Below are 18,340 nucleotides of genomic sequence, written 5' to 3'. Positions count from 1 at the left end.
AAGTTTAATGTCATCTCTTATAGAATGTAATTATCAATCCCAAAGAGCATTAATTCGTTGTATGAGTAACTGTACCTCAAATTAATATATTTAATTACCAAAGAAACCAAACTTTGTCTACATTCTTTTGCTTAGGAAGAGATCTTCAAAAATTTTATCTCTGGAATAGATTAGAAGGTAAAGAGATAAACCCATACATCCACAGTCATCTGATTCTGATAAAGGTGCAACAGGCATGCATTGGTGAAAAGAGAACTTTTTTAACAAATTGTTCTAAGAAAACAGAGTATCCATATGTAGAAAAATGAAAGTAGAATCCTACCTCTCACTCTCCATAAAATCAACTCAATGAGGATCAAAGACCTTATTGATCAAATTATATCATAAACAATGAAATTGCTAGAAGAAACCATAGAAGCGACACTCTAACACATTAGCAACCAGCACCAACTTCCTTAACAAGATACTTAAGATCATGAAATAAACTCAGGAATTCATAAATGGGATAGCATGAAATTTAAAAAACATTTGCACAACAAAGGAAACAAAGATGAAGAGAGAGTCTAAAGAATGGGTGAAAACCTTTACCAGCTACTCTTCCAATAGAAGATTAATAGCTAAAATATAAATAACTCAAAAAAGCTAAAAGAAAAAACTAAAAACCCACTAAGTAAAATGCACAAAAAAAATCTAAAGAAACATTTCTCAAAAGAAGAAATACAAATGGCAAACAAAATATGAAAAAATGTTCAACATCCTTAGAATCAGGGGGATGCAAATCAAAACTACACTGAAATTTCATCTCCCAACAACTAAAATCAAAACCATCAAGAATAACTGATAATTGCTGACCAGTATGTGGGATAAAGGTACACTTACACACTGTTGATGGGACTACAAATTAGTATAGCCACTCCGGAAAGCACTATGGAGATTCCTCAAAAGAACGGAATATAACCATCATCTAACCCAGCTATCTCACTTCTTGGCATTCATCCAAAAGATAAAAATCAGCATACTCTAACAATACCTGCATACCAATGTTTATAGTAGCACAATCCACAATAGCCCAAGTTATGGATGGATAAATACAATGTGGTGTATATACATGATGAAGTTCTACTCATCTATAAAGAAAAATGAAATTATGTCAATTGCTGGTAAATGGATGGAACTGGAGAATATCACACTAAGTGAAATATGCCAGACTCAGAAAGTGAAGAGTTGAATGTTTCTTCTCATATGCTAGAGATGAAAAGAATAAAAAAAAAATCTCATGAAAATAGACAGGGAGATCAGAGAGAAGTAGGGAATCAAGTAGAAAGGAGGGGGGCTGGGGATGTGGCTCAAGCGGTAGCGCGCTCGCCTGGCATGCGTGCGGCCCAGGTTCGATCCTCAGCACCACATACACACAAAGATGTTGTGTCCACCGAAAGCTAAAAAATAAATATTGAAAATTCTCTCTCTCTCTCTCTCTCTCTCTCTCTCTCTCTCTCTCTCTCTCCTCTCTCACTCTCTCTTTAAAAAAAAAAAAGGAGAAAGGAGGAGTGGAGGGAAAGAGAAAGCAATGGGAATGAAGTTGACCAATAATGCTATGTGAGTGTGTAAATATATCACAATACATTCCAATTTCTTATATAATTATAATGAACCATTAAAAACAGATAAATAGAATACCAATGAAGTCGAGGAAGAGGATCAGGGAGAGGTGAAGGGAAGGGAAGGGGTTAGTACTGGGGATTAAAATGGAGAAAATTGTATTATATGTATTTATGAGTAAGTCAAAATTAACTACACTGTTATATATAAATATATAATTATAATGCAGTAAAAATGCAAATCAAAAAGGAAAGGTAAATATATAAATCTAATGAATAAAACAAACAAAAAGGCATATGATAAAAACTGATGCATAGACCAATGGAATCAAATAGAATATAAGACCCAGAAGTAATTTCTTCTACTGAGAGCCAACTGATTTGGGACGGTTGTGTCAAGCATATACAATGGAGGAGGGACAGTCTCTTCAATAAATAGTGCTGGGAAAACTGGATATCCGTTCAAAGAAAAATGAAACTAGACCCCTATCTCTCAGCAAATACAAAAATAAAATCAAAATAGACCAAAGACCTAAGTGTAACACCTTAAGTTATGTAATTACTAGTAGAAAACATAGAGGAAATATTTTAAGACAATGGTATGGGCAAGAATTATCTGGATAAGATCCTAAAAGCCTTGGCAATAAAAATAATATAGGCAAATGACTACATCAAACTAAGAAGCTTTGCCACTAAAAAAATAAAATAAAATAAAAAATAAGAAGAGTGAAGAAACAACCAGCAGAGAAAGAGAAAATATTTGCAAACTATTAATTCAATAAGGAGTTGAAATCCAGAATATATAAGGAATTCTTAACAACTCAGCAATAACAACAATAAAACACAAATGATACAATAAAAATGGGCAAATGATCTGAAAAGACATTTTTCAAAAGAGGATATACAAGTGACCGACAAATATATGAGGAAATGTTCAGCATCACTAATCATCAGGGAAATCTCCTCACCTGAGTTAGAATGGCTATATAGGAAAGTCAAAAAATAAATGCTGATGAGGATGTAAAAAGGGGGAACTTACACACTGCTGGCAGGAGTGTAACCTAGTAAGCTATAATGGAGAACAATATGCAAGTTTTTCAAAAAATGAAAAATAATGCTACTATATGATCCAACAGTCCTACTACTAGGAACAGATCTAAAAGAAATGAGGTCCGTTTTATATCCACAGTTGCATATTTATCAAAATGCTATTCACAGTAACCAAGATGAGAAACCAACTGTGATATTCATTGATGGATGAATAGAAAAAGGAAACATGATATACACACACATGGAATATTATCTGGCCATCAAAAGGAATGGGATCTTATCATTTGTGATATGGATAGAGTTAGAGGATGTTATATTAAGTGAAATAAAAAGTTCTAGTGTAAGGAACAGGTTCTAGTTGTAGCTCACTAGGGTAACTGTAGTTTTCAACCATTTCTTATACATCTCAAGATAACTAGAAGAGAGGAATTCAAGGGTCTCTGCATGAAGAAGTGTTAACTACTCTGATGTGAAATTACATGTTGTATACATGTATGAAATTATCACACTGCATTCCATACATAAAATGACATTTTAATTGAAAATGTTAAATGCATATGTATTTTCTTTTGACTGTGGGTTAACTTTTCCATGATGACACAAAAAAAGGTTTGATGAAGTAGAGACACCCCCTCTTGGGGAAGAAGAGCTCATCATAAATGTAAAGACAATAATACCTCCAAGGAGGAAATGGAGTAGTAGAACTCCGGCAATTATTTTCTTCCCATAACACAGGTTTCTGCCAGAGAACCATAAGAATTGGCTAGTTCAAGTGGAGACGCAGCTGTTACGGAGTGGGTCAACAAGTCTGCATGAATGAAGTGGTTGTCAGTTGTATATGAGAAACTCTTAAAGAAAGTTTTGAATGTACTAGCCCACGCTGCAAATGATGACTAACACAGAAAAAAAAATGTTCTCCACTAACCCAACTAGATCAAAGCCCCAAAGAAAATCTAATTCTTGTTCATATGTACAATAAATGAGTCATCTGGCAAGAGAATAAAGCTGACATGAAGACCAAAACTGTTAACCAAGGTACTGCTGTGAAGCACAGATTGCAGGCTTTGTTCTAGAGAGCTAGAAAACATGATTTACACACACATGGAATATTATTTGGCCATCAAAGGGCATGGTATCTTACCGTTTGTGGCATGGATAGAGTTAGAGGATATTATATTAAGTGGAATAAAAAGTTCTAGTGTAATCTCAAAAAATTACCAGAAACATTTTTTTCCCTAAGGCAATCAGTTTCACTAAAATTATTGTGAACTAATCGAAATAGACACTGATTTCTTTTTCATGAGAAAGACAAAGATAAGCAATCCAGAGGTCTTATGGCAGACCCAAGGTGTTAGAAGTTTGGGTTTTTTTAAGCTTTTATTGATGCATTAAAATTATACATAATAGTATAATTCATTGTGACATATTCCTACATGCACATAATTAGATCAATTTCATTTCCCAATATTTCCCCCTCTGCCTTTCTTCCTCCTTCTTTATGATCCCTTCCTTTACTCTATTGGTCACCTTTCTAATTTTTTTAATCAGTGCATTATAATCATACATAAAAGTGGATTCATCATGAAATATTCATACATGCACATAGCATAATTTGGCTGACTTTGCTTCCACAAACCTCCCCTAACCTATCTCTCCTTTCCCTCTCAATCCCCTTTCTGTATTCTACTGTTTCCCTTTGATTTTTGTGAGATCACTTTTTATCTCCTTTTTTTCTCTTTAACGTTTGCATAGGAAAGAAAAACATTCAACTCTTGACTTTCTGAGTCTGGCTTATTTTCACTTAACATGATGTTCTGTCCATTTACCAGTAAATGACATAATTTAATTCTTCTTTATGGCTATATAAAATTCCACTGTATATGTACACAACACTTTCGTAAACCATTTATCTGTTAATGGACACCTAGGCTGGTGTCATAACAAGATTACTGTGAATTGCACTTTGAATGCTGCTACTCTGCTTTCCTCGACACATATCTTTCACTTTCTGGCCTATGGCATCTTCTCTAGCTGCCTCAGTTGCATCCCTATTCCAACTAAAGGAAGCAGCAGAGTGAAGAACAAGAAGAGACACTGCCTTTTAAAAGAAAACAAAAGGCTGGACATAAAACACTTCTGTTAACACATAACTGATCAGAATCATACCCATGAAAACAACTAGCAGCAAGAGATGTTGAGAAATAGAGTCTTCCATGTCAGCCTATCTATCCAATTAAAGGTTCTAGTAATAGGGAAGAAGGACAGAATGGATTTGGAAGGAGAGCAATGAGCAGCCTTTGCCATGGTGACCATGGTTTATCATAGATTCAATAAAATAACAACACAAATTGCCACTAATTAAGCACTCACTGGTAATGTATCATATTACCATGGTAACTATATGGGAATAATTTTCAATAATATCCCTTTTAAGGCAAATGCTAGGTGACAAAGGAAAGACATACGTCAGAAGCCAGTCACTTTTTTATTATCTTGACAATATCATCTTTATATGAGGGTAAAGAGGGACAGAATGTGCTTGCTTCCAAGACTAATAAAAAGTTTGGTGCTCCGGAAGATGTGCTGAAGGTGCAGGGTGATGAGAATATACCTGTGATCAGATAAAACTCTGCATGAGAATATCTCAACACTAAGGAATTAGTAAGGTATAGTTAGAGGAATAATTTTGGAAACACATGGTTCCTGGAACACTGAAGGACGAAAACCTTAATAATCAGAATTCCTGAGCACTGACTTTTTCCCCTAGATGAAGCCGTGGAATCACTGATACTAGGTTGGATTTAGGAATAAGAAAAGCCTGGTGTCTGAAAACATTTTTCAAAATGAAAGCATATTATAAGGTTTTTATAATCAATGTCTCTATTAGACATAAATAGCATGCTGACTCTCAGATTTCCTTGAGACCTTCCTGACTTTATTGACCAAACACAGAGCTGTTCTTTCCCTTCTTGCCTAATTTCAGTTTTTTTTAATCTTCATAGTATTAACCTTGTGAACCAAAAATAAATATTATCACCTTAATTGTCCCATATTCTGCCTTCTAGAGTCTTAAGCCAAAACTCTTACAAGTACTCTAATCCCAGTACAAAGGACTCTGATTTCCAAGATTTTGCAAGACCTTATTTACTGTGCACACATAATCTCAGGAGTAACTGCTAATATTTCATTTGGGGCTATACACCCTAAAGAAGGTTACAACACAGTATTTTTTAAATGGTCATGCTCTCTATGGCCATGTAGCTCCTAAAAATATTGTATCTGTGACTAAATCACCTGTGACCAACCCCCGAATGCTAAGAGTATAGATATCTCCAGCTAAAATGAACAGATCTAACTACAAGGTGTTGATCATTAAAATTTCACTTAAAGGCTTATAATAATTCAGATAAAGTCAAAGACTATATTATCAAACAAATGAATGACCCAAATTTGAGTCTAGAAAAGTTTCTTCTTGCTGCTAGCAGCACACACTTAGAATCCACCCTACAGATTATAATGTATATGTGTGTGTGTGTGTGTGTGTGTGTGTGTGTGTGTGTGTGTATGAGAGAGAGAGAGAGATAAAACCAACAAGGAAAAATTTCAGGCTTTTTAACATTTCAGGAAACTTTAAGACTAGCCTTTCAAATATAAAAAATATTCAAGAAGTGTCTGAAAAAATATATTAAATCATCCAATTTCTTGACTAAATTTCTTAATGTTTTACTTTGTGTTTAAGATTTTTAGCCAGGTAGCTGGGGTTGTGGCTCAGTAGTAGAACTCTTGCCCAGCAAGCGTGAGGCACTGGGTTTAATCCCCAGCACCACATAAAAATCTAAGTAAACAAAATAAGGTATTCTGTTCATTTACAACTAAAAATATTTTTTAAACAATATTTAAAAAAGATTTCAACCAGACAATATAAATGTGTATACTTGACATAAATATTTAGAAGCATCTTGTCTTTTCTAATGTAGCAAAAAGAAAACAAACTATATACAATAAAATCATTTTAGTTACAAAAAATTTTCAGAAAATAAAATGTTAAGCTCTAAATCAGTAATCCAATGCAAATATTTGCAATTTCTCTTTCGTCCAGAAATGTGTAGACTTCAAATGTGTCATTTGAAGGATTTGTATGGAGCCCCTTAAGTGTCTCTAACAGAACCCACACTGAGCCTGCAAAAACTCATTTTCCCCTAAGGAAGAGTAAGCTAAAGACATTGAATATGAGGTTTATAAAAATATTTATGGCACAGATAAGAAGAAATCAAAAGGTAATATTCCTAATGCAAGGTAGGACCCTGCTTCACATCAGACATCTGTTTTCCCTTAATATAGGGGGCAACAAAGAAAAGGGCAAGGATGTTTTCTAGGTGACCATGTGATAAGAAGAAAGCAGGATTTTCAAAGTGTGGGAATCTTATTTTAAAATCTCTCCATATTGTTTGGCTAAATAACAAAGTAAGAACTATCAGAACTGAACACTCCCTTTTCCTCAAATCCGGGGCTACCTTGGGGTTCAGCAGAGAAAGAGAAAGGAAAATAAGTCTATTGCTGAGAAGATTGGTTCTAATATAGATGCACCTTCATGAAAGACACAGACTATCGACCAAGAAAACTCAGGCAATGTATTTAGCTTCAGTAATCCCAGGTTGGCAGCATTAATAGGTGCCTGATAGAGAACTAAATGTCAAGGTTCTCTGGAAGATGACTCCTTTCTCCTACCCCTCAAAAATATACAGAAATATTCTTCCCCAAGGGCAAGGGAGTAATGACAAGATACCAGGGAAAAAATGACCTATGAGAATGAGTAGAAACAGTAACTTGACTGCAGTCACTTGATCAGCACAAACTATAAAATCTGCTACGCTTATATCAAACATGTTTAAAAGTATTTACAGGTAATCAAAAATCTTGTCTACATAGCAAATCAGAAGAAAGTTAAATAAATTACTAGAATGTAAGATATAATTCTTACTATTAAATGGATAAATTTGTCAATGGGAGAATTCCTTAGTTGGAAGAAAGTTCAAAATAAATTATTTGAAATGTAGTATATTATGGTTTGGATCTGGACTGTCCCCCAAAATTTCATGTGTTTCAGGCTTAGTCCCTAATGAAGCAATAATCAAGTATAGGGCTCTTGGGAAGTAATTAGTAATTAGTGCTCTGACCTCATCAATGGATTAATATATTTATGAATTAATAATTTGATGGTATAATTGGTAAGTGGTAAAAATGTAGGAGATAGGTCTAGTTGGAGGAAGTAATCATTGGGAATGTACCCCAGGAGAGTATAATATATATATATATATATATATATATATATATATATATATATATATATATAATGTATAATATATATTTCTACTTATCTATTTATCTCTCCCCTTCCTGGGGAGAGATAGATAAATAGATAAATTTAACAGTTTTCTCTCCTACCTTGCCTCAAACCCAATGCAATGGGGTCAGCCAACCATGGACTGCAACGTCTAAACTGGTGAACCAAAATAAATCTTTCCTCCTCTAAGTTATTTTTCTCAGATATTTTGCACAGCAAGGAAAAGCTAACTAACACACAGTAGAAAGAGGAAAAAATCTTTGAAAAATGGAAGAGAAAGAGTAAACATGTAAGACACAAAATCATCCTGTTTACATTTAATTAATAAGAAGAGAAAAGAAAAAAAATGTGGTCAAGATAATGCCTGAAAAGATAAAAATTAATAATTTTTTCAGGAATGATAAAAAAGTTATCGAATTCAAAAAGGCCAGGAACTGCAAACAAGATAATTTTTATAAACTTATATTCTCACATGTTGCAGAAAACAGAAGACAGTAAAACTTCGAAAACCTCCCAGAAGGATAAAATATAAACCAGATTAAACATAACATGGTATTAAAATTTACCTAACTTCTCTATGACAATAATGGAAGCTGAACCATGGTGAAATGCCACCCATGAGGCACTGGGGGGTGGGGGTGGGGAGAATGTAAGTGACAGTGACCCAGAGATAACTCCAAACATGTTCAGAACTAGGAGTAAAATAATAACATTTTGATACAAACACAAACTGACATTTTTGTCCACAGCAAAATCTCAATAAGGGGAATTTAAAAAACTACACCTCGGGCAAATGAAAACAATATCAGATAGAAGGTCCAAGAAGCAAGAAGGAAGCAAGGAAAGTAGTAAACAAGAAACAAAATAGAAAGTAAAACTTATTTTAAATAACAATGAAGTCTATTAAGGTCCTCAGGGAATAGTCCGAGAAGGGCAATAGCTGCGTCAAATGGTGGATCCATTCCCAGCTTTCCCAGGAATCTCCATACTGCTTTCCAAATTGGCCTCACCATTTTGCAGCCCCACCAGCAGTGTACAAGTGTACCCTTTTCCCCACATCCTCGCCAGCACTTATTGTTGTTTGACTTCATAGTGGCTGCCAATCTTACTGGAGTGAGATGGTATCTTAGGGTGGTTTTGATCATTTCTCTGATTGCTAGAGATGGTGAGCATTTTTTCATGTACTTGTTGATTGATTGTATATCCTCCTCTGAGAAGTGTCTGTTCAGGTCCTTGGCCCAATTATTATGCAGCACTAAGAAATGACAAAATCATAGAATTTGCAGGGAAATGGATGGCATTAGAGCAGATTATGCTAAGCGAAGCTAGCCAAGCCCTAAAAAACAAATGCCAAATGTCTGCTTTGTTATAAAGAGAGCAACTAAGAACAAAACAGGAAGGAAGAGCATGAGGAAAAGACTACAGTAAACAAAGACGAATGGGGGGAGAGAAAGGGAGAGAGAAGGGAAAGCATATGGAAATGGTAGGAGACCTTCAATGATACATAAAATCATAAGAGGTCATGAGGGGCAAGGGGGAGGGAAAAAAAAAGGGAGAGAATTGAACAACAGTAGGGGAGGTAGAGAGGGAAGATGGGAGGGGAGGGGAGGGGAGGGGAGAGAGTAGGGGATAGGAAAGGTAGCAGAATACAACAGTCACTAATATGGCATTATGTAAAAAAGTGAATATGCAACAGATGTGATTCTGCAATCTGTATTTGGGGTGAAAATGGGAGTTCAAAACACAATTTGAGTCAAATGTATGAAAGATGATATATCATGAGCTATGTAATGCTTTAAACAATCAATAAAATAGTTTGACAAAAAAAAACAAAAACAATGAAGTCTAAAAACCACAAGATGGAATTAAAATACTAGATAAATTTTGAATTTAAAAAATCATGAAATATTTAGAATATTACTTTTAAGTCAAAATTGAGACATATATGTTTAGAACTAATTAGAAAAAATTAGCAATATTTCTGTGTGAAAATTCAAGATATAGAAGTCAATGATATTTCTTCTAGTTATGGCTGGAAAACAGAATTTTTAAAACAAATTTATATATGTATATAATCTATAATAGCATCAAAATAGTAAATGTGTAGGAATAAATCTAATAAAAGATGAATAATACTCCAGTTGAACAAAATGAAAACTTTATTTGGAAAATTTTATAAATATGTGTATGGATAGCCATACATAGTTCATGGATTAGAATCCGGATTTTGATGATATCAGCTCTCCCCAAGTTGATCTGTAGATTCAGAAAAACCCAATACAAAGTCCTACCAACTTTTTGAAAAAAAGGTGACAGATTGATTTCCAAAATTAATATATATCACTGAAAAAGACAAGTTTGATAAATTATTCATTGACTTTTAAATGTTATTATTAAACCATACTTAACCAGGTGGTGTGGTATTGGTGTGAAAACAGACAAATAGATGATGAAACACAATGGAGACTAGAGAAACATAAATTACATGGGGACACTTCATCATGACATAACTGCAATAGAGAAAGAGTGGGGAAAGAATGATTTTCAATACATGGTGTTAATAAACTGAGAGTGTATATTAGAAAAAGAAATTGAACCTGAACTTAACATTATTCACAAAATTTCACATGCATTACAGATATAAAAACACACTTAAGATTTTTGAAAAATTATACACAAGAGTATCTATGTCATCAGGGGTGAAAAGAGTTCTTAACCAAGATACAAAATGACTAATAAATTATTGAGATATTTGACTTCATAAAGACTAATAATTTCATAAATGTTTTATATTAGATAAATATTTACTATATAAACATATTCTAAATAAGTTTTAAAACTAAATCTGAATATATATCCCGTGACCCAGCAATTTCACTCCTACATAGGTATGTACCTTTGGATGTATGCCAGGATATCAATTTTAAGACATTTAATTTTATAGTAACATTGTTAACAATAACTGCAAATTGAAAACAATTGAAATGTTCAACAAAAGTAGAATGAATGGGTATAATTTGTAGCATGTTAATAAAATGCACCAATGAAATGAACAAATTAGCAGTAAAAAGAATACAGCTACACTCAACAGCTTGAATGAATCTTAAAAACAATGACTAATCAATTCTTAAGTCTTCTATATAATTAAAGACACCATAAAAAACAAAGTTAAAAGATGGACCACACACTGGGAAAATTTGTAATAAATATGTACAAATACCAACATGTCAATAAGAATAATACAAAGGAAGATGGATAAGTATGTGAACAAATAATTCACAGAGGTTTTAATAGCAGCAAACATATATAAATGCTCAGACTCAGTAGTTATTAGAGATTAAAAATCATTTATCAGGCAAATAAATGATAACAATATTTTGACTTTCGATAATATCAGATGTTGGTGAACATGGGAAGAAGCAGTACACTCAGAGACTGGTGAAAAAAGTAGAAATAGATTCAGATACTTTGGAAAGTAACTTTATCTGTTGAAGTGTTCTTTATCAAAGAAAAATATCTGAGATAAACATAATAAGTGTCTGCCTAGGCTGCTATAATAAAACAGCACAGACTGGGTATTTTTTTTCAGATTTATTTATTTTTTATTGGTTGTTCAAAACATTACAAAGCTCTTGACATATCATATTTGGGTATTTAAAACATTTTATTTCTCACAGTTCTAGAAGATGGGAAATCCAAGATCCAGTAATTTATTTTATCACTGTGAAAAGAATTTCTGTTCCAATTTTCTTTTTTTGTTATAAGTATTTACACTATTTAGATATATTTTCAAATTTGTTTGAGAACCTACTCCACTACTCTTTGGCATAATATCTATTAATATCTGGTTTGTAGTTAATACCATAAGAGATTGACGGTCCACCAAATACACTGGTTTTTTGTTGTTGTTGTTGTTGTTGTTTTTGTTTTTGTTTTTTTGTGCACCAAATACTTCTGTTTTTTATTCATTTGATATAATTGAAGGGTTATGGAAAATAATATTCCTACAAGACAACCCCCCCACCCTACCCCCACCGGCGTGGCAAACCATCCATGGGCTGTATGTGTGACCTATACACATTTGAGCACATGAGGGAACTGGACTGATGTTGCTGCTCTGATTGGGCTGGGCGACGTATGTTTGCCTTTTCTCTTCCTCTGCCTATGACCCTACACAGCACCTGAGATGGGTGTGACTCCTCAAGATGTCAAACTGCTGACCAAGATATCACCAAGCAAAACTCCACCCTCTGAAACCCAACCCCTTGTTCTCTTGTAATATTACCCCTTTGCCTTATTTGTATGGAATGTTCTAACGAACAGCTTTCCCCAATAAAAACCAGGGTTGGGGGCGTGCTCTCTCTCTCTCTCTTGCCTGACTCTCTTGCCTTTCTCTTGATTCCCTTTTGGGAGCTGAGTCCAAGGAGCCATCATTGCACCCCCCAAAATGTATTTTCTGTGTTTCTGGGGTTTTTAGTGGCCAGCCCAATTCACACAGAGTGAACCCGATTCAGTCGTGTGTGGACACCCGCCCCCCAGGAAAAAATAGAGAGACAGTGTGTCTCAGGAGGAGGGAGGAAAATTAGCCAAACATTAAACTTCTCCCAGTACATCCTTTCTCAGTAACAATGGGCTCCAAGGAAAAAAAACAAACTTTCATCTTTTCCTAGGTCCATCCCCAGCATCTCCGCCAAAAACAAACATTCAACATTCACCCCTTCCCAAACACAATGGGTCCTGAAGGGAGGAGGCAAATACTGAAACCTTGGACCCCAGACTTTTAGCCTTTCCCATTGCAGATGAATTTTGGAAGGAGAAAAGCAATCTTATATTTGTTGATTGATTGTATGTCCTCTTCTGAGAAGTGTCTGTTCAGGTCCTTGGCCCATTTGTTGATTGGGTTATTTGTTTTTTCTGTGCTTAGCATTTTGAGTTCTTTTTATACCCTAAAGATTAGTGCTCTATCTGATGTGTGAGGGGTAAAAATTTATCCCAGGATGTGGGCTCTCTGTTCACCTCATGGATTGTTTCTTTTGCTGAGAAGAAACTTTTTAGTTTGATTCCATCCCATTTATTGATTCTTGGTTTTAATTCTTGTGCTATAGGAGTCTTATTAAGGAAATTGGGACCTAATCCCACATGATGGAAATTAGGGCCTACTTATTCTTCTATTAGATGCAGACTCTCTGGTTTAATTCCTAGGTCCTTGATCCATTTTGAGTTAAGTTTGTGCATGATGAGAGATAGGAGTTTAATTTCATTTTGTTGCAATCAGAGAAATGTAAATCAGAAATACTCTAAGATATTATCTCACTCCAGTCAGAATAGCAGCTATTATGAAGACAAACAACAATAAAAGTTGGAGAGGATGTCAGGGAAAAGGTACACTCATACATTGCTGGTGGGACTGCAAATTGGTACAGCTAATATGGAAAGCAGTATGAAGATTCCTTGGAAATCTGGGAATGGAACCACCATTTGACCCAGTTATTCCTCTCCTCAGTCTATACCTAAAGGACTTAAAAAACAGCATACTACAGAGATACAGCCACATCAATGTTTATAAGCAGCACAATTCACAATAGCTAGACTGTGGAGCCAACCTAGATGCCCTTCAGTGGATGAATGGATTAAAAAAATGTGGCATATATACACAATTTTACTCAGCATTACAAGAGAATAAAACCCTGGCATTTGCAAGTAAATGGATGGCGTTGGAAAAGATAATGCTAAGTGAAGTTAGCCAATCCCAAAAAAACAAATGCTGAATGTTTTCTCTGATATAAGGAGGCTGACTCACAGTGGGGTAGGGAAGGAGAGCATGGGAGGATTAGATGAATTCTAGATAGGGCAGAGGGGTGGGAGGGAAAGGGAGGAGCAGGGGATTAGCAAGGATGGTGGAATGTGATGGACATTATTATCCAAAGTATATGCATGAAGACTTGAATTGAGTGTCAAGATACTTTATATATAAACAGATATGAAAAATTGTGGTATATATATGTAATAAGAATTGCAATGCAGAGTACATGTAATGTATAAAGGCATGAATTGACATGAACATACTCTATATACAAAGATATGAAAAACTGTACTCTATATGTGTAATAAGAATTATAATGCATTCCACTGTCATGTATTTTAAAAAATAAAATCAATAAAACTAAAAAAAAAAAGAAAAGCAATCTTACTCTGAAGAATTTTATACAAATTATTTTTCCTCTGTTGATCTTTTTCCTATTAGTAAAAGAACAGCCTAAATTTTATTAGGTCCTGTTGACTTTTATTTCTAGTGCTCTTGACCATTTAGATGCACCAATTTTCCTTGTTTCTTCAGTATAACACTAAATATATCTTTCATGTTCATATAAATTATAGCAAAACTATTCATTTTTAATTTTATTATGAATTTTATTTTCATCACTATAGGGTTCTGGATGAATAATAACATCTCCTGTCTCCCTCTTTTTTAATGAATCACAATGGTGTTAGGAGAATGATATAACAAAACACAACTAGAGAAAATACACTCTCTGTGATCATAAAATTTTCATGAAAGTTCTTTTAAATTGCATTTGTACCTATTTTATCCCCCAAAAATAATCTGAAATACATAAAACATTCTACTGTGACTAAATTTAAAATATCAAAGGACTAAGAAATAACTAAAATGTATCACAATACAGCAGTCATTAAATATTTTATGTATTTTGTGGATTACTATGGCAAATTAAGAGAAACATAACATTTTAAAATTTTAAATTAAATAAGTATAGAATATGTCTATTTAAGTGTACAACTCACAGTTTTTAAAACAATATGGTTGTTGAAATAAATGAAACTATTTTAAAAAATAGTAAATTTTAACATCTTTACTCTTGGTTAGAGAACTATGTTTTTGTTTTTGTTTTTATTTTTCACAATCTGTGAACTTTTAAGATTCTCTACTATGTCCATGGATCTCCTACTTTAATAATACAATTTTTTTCTAACTTACCTTGATATATCACTTTTTCTATTTAATTTTTGAGAATAAAACTCAAATAGTTCTTCATGACAGGACGGTGTGTCTCTGAAATTTCTAACAGGCATTGCTGCAGATCAGAAACCTAAAGAAAAACAAAATTTATGTTAATATACAAACTTACTCATAATACTGAATAATATATGTCAAGCCAATTCACTATTTGTGGAAAAGGGTACAAAAAAGGAAAATCAAGCTTAAAAACAGTTTACTAGGGAACAATCTATATTTAAATTTAAATTGACACCTGGAAATAAAACCTACCTTTGCTTCCAAAAATCTATGTTCCTATTGTGTTACTATTGTAAGCAAATCCATTCATATAATATTTAGTCTGTGTTGTAAGTTAGCAGTTTTGTTAGCAAAACCATTTAATAAACAGCATGACATAGTAGCTAAGAAGATAGGCTATACTTAACTGCTCTGTACCTCAGTTTCCTGTAAAATGGAGGTAATATTCCTCCTGTGAGAAATAAATAGCTCAATATATATATAAATCATATATTGAATCAACATTTATAAAGCTTTATAGAAGTGCTTATAATCATTATTAGACTACTATATTTTCTGTTTTTAAGGCAAATTGCTAATTTCATTTTATGTCTCTTGTCTTTTGCCATTTTGATTGTGTTCCTTAGCTTGCCATTGCACCCAGATTTCCTTTTTCTTTTGAAGAATATATGAGCATATTTTCTGCATGTATAACTAAATCAGGGACATACCTTTGTGTTTAGTTGAATAATTAATCAGTAAAATTAATAAAATAGGTAGGTCTATTTATACTAAATTATTTTAGATTGCATTTTTATATAAATAACTTTAAAAACATATCATTTATGTCAGTCATAATTTTGGAAGGAAACATAAGTTACACTAAAATGGGGAAATGAAAGAGGGGATTCTTTCCAAAGAGGTGGACAGAATTATAAAATAAGACAGTAAGGTTCTCAGGAGTGAGCAAGAAGAGGACAAACTATTACCACTCTTAGGACTTAAGGGGAAGAGGGACCCAGAGAGAACAGCCATACAAGAATGGTGCTCAATAAAAAGCTTTAGCCTTTGGTCAAAGGAGCAACCTTTCTGCCTCTAAGGGGGAGCTTGAAGAGTGGGAGCTCTGCTTTCAGTTTCCTCCTACATACCAGGTCAATTATCTGCCTATGTTTCCCATTAGCTAAACCAAACTAAAAACAGAAGGCACAGGATCAAGTGGAGAAAGATGGAAAACAGATTCAAACAGCAATGGGAAAATATCCAGAACAAAATGGATCATAAATGCAAAACATCTTTATCTATTGCTACTAGTGATTAGCAAGGTCTGCTTCTAATCATCCTCATCCATCTGAATGCAAAGAAAATACACTTTTAAGTCAGCAGCTGTGCTGAGCTATGTACAGAGAGGCCATTCAGAGTCAACCTAAGTTTGGTGTAAAATACAACTTGTTCCCAAACAGAATTAATTTTTCAGAGGCATACTTTCTTTAATAGCTAACAACACCACCCTGGAACATTTCCACCTTAAGAGGAAATCACTTCAAATTCAACAAACGCAGGATAAGATACACTTAAGTACAGACCACTTAAAGAAAAATACTCAACAAATACAAATATGCATAAAAAAAGCTAATTTGATAAGTCTAGTAATAAATGCTGCAAATATGACAGGTATTTATCATGAGACATAAAATTATGAAGATAAAGTGTTTAAGCAAACTAAATAAGACAACATCTTCAAAAGAAGTAATAAAAAAAACAGAAGGCTCTACAAGCAAGTCCACAGTTCATAACATGCTATACATTTCAGAAATATAGCTTAGAAATACAAATATGAAGAGACAAACTCCTGAATTGGGCTAAAATAATTAATGTTCAAATGGAGGAAAGGAAAAAGTACAGGGTGAAAAAATAATTTAAGGGAAATTGAAGACAAAGTGGTCTTGGTGTGCATTATGTTAGAGCTTTAAGCTGTTTGCTGTGATATTTCATAGGACTGAATATGATTTGTCATGTTTTTTTAAGATTTCATGAAGTAAAGAACTAATTATTTTAGTTCTTTGAATCTACTGTCCAATGATTCTTCACATCTGCTGGTAATGGTGGTCGGTATTTGCATGTTCTGCTCAACATGTGAACTTGCAACACCCTGTTGAACAGACTTGCCCAGCTTCAATGGGGAAGAAAACGTCAAATTGCTGTAAACACTTGTGAATACTGAGTCTCCAATTCTAGTTTACCTTGTTAATATATTGGGAATAATGTACAACTGACCCTGCTTTGTAAACCGCTACTTGAATAGTGTTGTGACATAAAAAAATACCATTTGTGTTCCTTAATACATTTTATAGATTAGGATTTATTTTGACTAAGTAGTAGAAACAGAAATCAAATAATCTCAAATTTGCAAGAGAATAAAATGAATGTCTTCTCAAATGTTTCCTATACAATGTTGGAATTAAACATTCAACAGGGCAAATAAACAAGGAACACAATATTTTAAATTATCCTACCTCTCAAAAAGCTTTGACGTATAGGATCTGATATGGTTGCAACTTTCAGAAAATTTTTTTGCTCTTTTCAAAGAATATTCTTCATTAGATTCTTAGTCAAGCCCCAAACTTGAACCTATCAGTAAAGGAATTACTGTAATTATCATCATCATTATCATTACATGTAACAATAGAGCTTCACTGCAGTGTGAGATATTTTGAAATTACCTTTCCAACTCCAACACAAAGTATGTAAAAATCTTGGGAAATGTAAGCCATTTAAATATTTTAACATTTATTTTATAATTTTTTAACGAATATAAAGTCTGATTTTTATTTGTAATATAATTAACTAAACCAGCAAAGTAAATAAAAAACTAGCATAATTTTATTACAATTTACTCATGACAAAACAGGCTTCACTGAATTTCTTTGCTCAAGATAATGCTTCTGTGAATATGGCAATAATAATAATAACCAAATCATGATATGAGTCCAAAGAATTAAGAAACTAAAAAAAATTTCTACCAGTCTCTTACAAGTGTATCATATGAAGTTTGATTATTTTTGAACTGCCAAAACAAAAGTATTTTATTTCTGAATATGTACCATCTAATGAAGCAATAAACATCACTCTTTAAATGCCATTTATATAAGATATGTAAGTTGAAAAACTAAAAGAAAGTATTGGATAAAAAGTTAAAAGAAGAAATATTAATCCTTTGCAATTTCTCATAATGCAGCACTCTGTGTTTCTAGGATTAAGAAAATATATTCAGTTTTCAAGACACTAGTCAACAACTGCATACAAGATGCTTACTTGAAAATATTTGTTGTGGAA

The 18,340-nt window shown here is 33.4% G+C and overlaps 1 protein-coding gene across 1 annotated transcript in view; it reads right to left on the bottom strand.

Annotated features, from left to right (window-relative positions):
* The window catches only part of TMEM232 (transmembrane protein 232), a gene marked incomplete at its 3' end in the record, with an annotated part of 259,907 nt that overhangs the window by 219,527 nt on the left and 22,040 nt on the right, over nt 1–18,340 (bottom strand). The window contains exon 2 of the mRNA XM_081281364.1: nt 14,990–15,101. Coding sequence (XP_081137490.1) covers nt 14,990–15,084 — 95 coding nt within the window. The 5' untranslated portion in view covers nt 15,085–15,101. The remainder of the gene's footprint in view (nt 1–14,989; nt 15,102–18,340) is intronic.

The sequence above is a fragment of the Spermophilus citellus genome, assembly GCF_964194105.1.
Source record: "Spermophilus citellus genome assembly, chromosome: 1".
Taxonomy (NCBI): domain Eukaryota; kingdom Metazoa; phylum Chordata; class Mammalia; order Rodentia; family Sciuridae; genus Spermophilus; species Spermophilus citellus.
The sequence above is the reverse complement of the archived record's forward strand: the minus strand, read 5'-3'. Positions and strand labels throughout refer to the sequence as shown.